Source organism: Lactuca sativa, chromosome 8, assembly GCF_002870075.4.
Source record: "Lactuca sativa cultivar Salinas chromosome 8, Lsat_Salinas_v11, whole genome shotgun sequence".
Lineage (NCBI taxonomy): Eukaryota > Viridiplantae > Streptophyta > Magnoliopsida > Asterales > Asteraceae > Lactuca > Lactuca sativa.
In genome coordinates this window covers 309,854,761-309,857,310 of record NC_056630.2, presented here as the reverse complement: position 1 = coordinate 309,857,310, position 2,550 = coordinate 309,854,761, and the positions used below count along the sequence as shown (strand labels likewise).

Below are 2,550 nucleotides of genomic sequence, written 5' to 3'. Positions count from 1 at the left end.
GGTCGTGGCGCATGTGCATCGACTTTTCTGATCCAAAAAAGGCATGCGCTAAAGATTGCTACCCACTCCCGGAAATCAATCAGAAGGTAGAGTCGCTACAGGGATACAAGCTAAAATGCTTCTTGGATGCATACAAAGGGTATCACCAGATATTGATGAGCAAAGAAGACGAAGAGAAAACAGCCTTCTATACAGACCATGGCACGTTCTGCTACACCAAGATGCCTTTCGGGTTAAAGAACACAGGGGCGACATACCAACGGCTAGTTGACTCGATATTCGCCAAGCAAATTGGAAGGAATATTGAGGTATATGTAGATGATATGGTGATCAAGAGCCCAAATGAAGAAAAAATGTTGCAAGACATCAAAGACACTTTCAAAACATTAGAGGTAACCAAGATGAAACTAAACCCAGCCAAATGCACGTTTGGAGTGCAAGAGGGGAAATTCTTGGGTTACTATGTTACTAGACAAGGCGTCCAGCCCAGCCCGATCAAGGTCGACGAGTTCATCGAGATACCAACCCCAAACTCTCTTAGAGATGCACAAGGTCTGAACGGGAAGCTCACAACTCTAAGTAGGTTCATCTAAAAATCTGCCGACAAGGCTATGCTACTGTTCCACACCTTAAAGGGATGCATCGAGAAAAACAATTTCCAATGGACGAATGAAGCTGAAAAGGCGCTCCAGAGAATCAAGGAGGCACTGCACAAGCTGCCGACCCTGGCAACCCCCATCCCGGGAGAAACATTACAAGTGTATCTATCGATGTCAGGTGAAGCGATATCATCGGTATTGGCTGTGGAAAGGGAAGGAGAGCAGAGACCGATATACTTTGTTAACAGAGCGCTGAAAGGACCAGAACTCAATTATCCCACGCTGGAAAAATTGGTGCTGGCACTCATTTACGCTGCGAGACGATTAAGGCGATACTTCCAGGCACATCAAATTGAGATACTCACAAGCTACCCCATTAAACAGATCTTGCTTAAGTCGGAGACGTCGGGTCGGCTGGCCAAGTGGGCAATTGAACTGGGAGAGCACGACATAAACTACCGCCCAAGAACAAGTATCAAAGGGCAGGCGTTGGCTGATTTCTTACTAGAAATTCCTGACGGAGGGAACCAGGCGAAAGAAAAGGTGTGGGTAGTTAAAGAGGCCCCTACCGGCGATGGTTCATGGACCCTGTACACGAACGGAGCGCCCAGCAGGGAAGGCTCAGGGGCGGGGCTGATCCTGACTAGTCCAGAAGGAGAAGAGGTAACCTACACCCTCCGTTTCGACTTCCATACATCGAACAACGAGGCGGAGTATGAGGCACTGCTCGCAGGATTGCGACTCGCCAAACAGATGGGTGCGAAAGCTGTAACAGCACTAACCGACTCAAGGTTAGCAGCGAACCAAGTCAATGGGAGTTTTGAGGTAAGAGACCAAAGAATGGGAAGGTATGTAAAGATGGTAAAGCAACTAGTAGGATCATTCGGCCAATTTACAATCAAGCAGATACCCAGAAGTGAGAATAAGAGGGCAGACGCTTTGAGCAAGCTAGCGTCCACTTGTTTCGACCACCTGTCAAAGAAAGTTTTAGTGGAGGTGCTCCGGGAGAGAAGCATTGATGAACAGCAGGTGAACATCCTGACCCCCGCAGGACCCACATGGATGACGCCGTTCCGGGAATACCTCCAGAGAGGGGTGTTGCCAAACGACCATGACGAAGCCAGAAAAATACGTATAAAGGCGCCCTCATATGCAATGGTGAACGGGAAGTTGTACAAGAAGGGGTTCACGTCTCCATGGCTAAAATGTTTAGATCAAGCCAAGGGGAGAGAGATATTGAAGGAAGCACACTTAGGGCAGGTAGGCGCACACGAAGGAGCGAGGGCTTTGACAGGAAAGGTGCTACGAATGGGGGTATACTGGCCAACGATACATCAAGACGCAGTAGAAGTAACCAAGAAATGTGGGGAGTGTCAATCTTACGCCCCCAGTGCAGGCGGAACCCTCGGCGCCGCTAAGCAACATATCCAGCCCGTGGCCTTTCTACCAGTAGGGCATAGACATAGTGGGTCCATTCCCAGAAGCACCAGGGAAGCTGAAGTATATGGTGGTAGTTGTGGATTACTTCACAAAGTGGATTGAAGCTGAACCATTGGCATGCATATCTGGGAGGCACATGATAAAATTTGTGTGGAAAAACATCATGACAAGATTTGGAACACCTAAGGTTCTCATCAGTAACAATGGTTTGCAATTCACTGAGAACTCGTTCAGAGAATGGTGCACTGCCAAAGGGATAAGCCAACGCTTCACATCGGTGGCACACCCCCAAGCGAACGGTCAAACGGAGGTGTCCAACCGAACCATTGTCAATGGGATCAAAAAGAGGTTGGGCAAAGCAAAAGGGAATTGGGCAGAGGAGATACCAATGGTGTTATGGTCATACAGGACTACACCACGGAAAAGCATAAGGGAAACCCCTTTCAGCTTGACATATGGGACTGAAGCCATGCTCCCCATGGAAGTGGCAGTGAATACGCTAAGGGTGGAC

The 2,550-nt window shown here is 48.6% G+C and overlaps 1 protein-coding gene across 1 annotated transcript; it reads left to right on the top strand.

The window, feature by feature from the left end:
* Positions 1-611: 611 nt before the first annotated feature.
* Positions 612-2,141, top strand: LOC111912521 (uncharacterized). Its single transcript, XM_023908249.2, has one exon. The coding sequence runs from the start codon at positions 612-614 to the stop codon at positions 2,139-2,141; it is 1,530 nt and encodes a 509-aa protein (XP_023764017.1).
* Positions 2,142-2,550: the final 409 nt, after the last annotated feature.

Excerpts from the sequence above, each read along its gene's own strand:
- LOC111912521 (XM_023908249.2), top strand. The coding sequence starts at position 612 with ATGCTACTGTTCCACACCTTAAAGGGATGCATCGAGAAAAACAATTTC.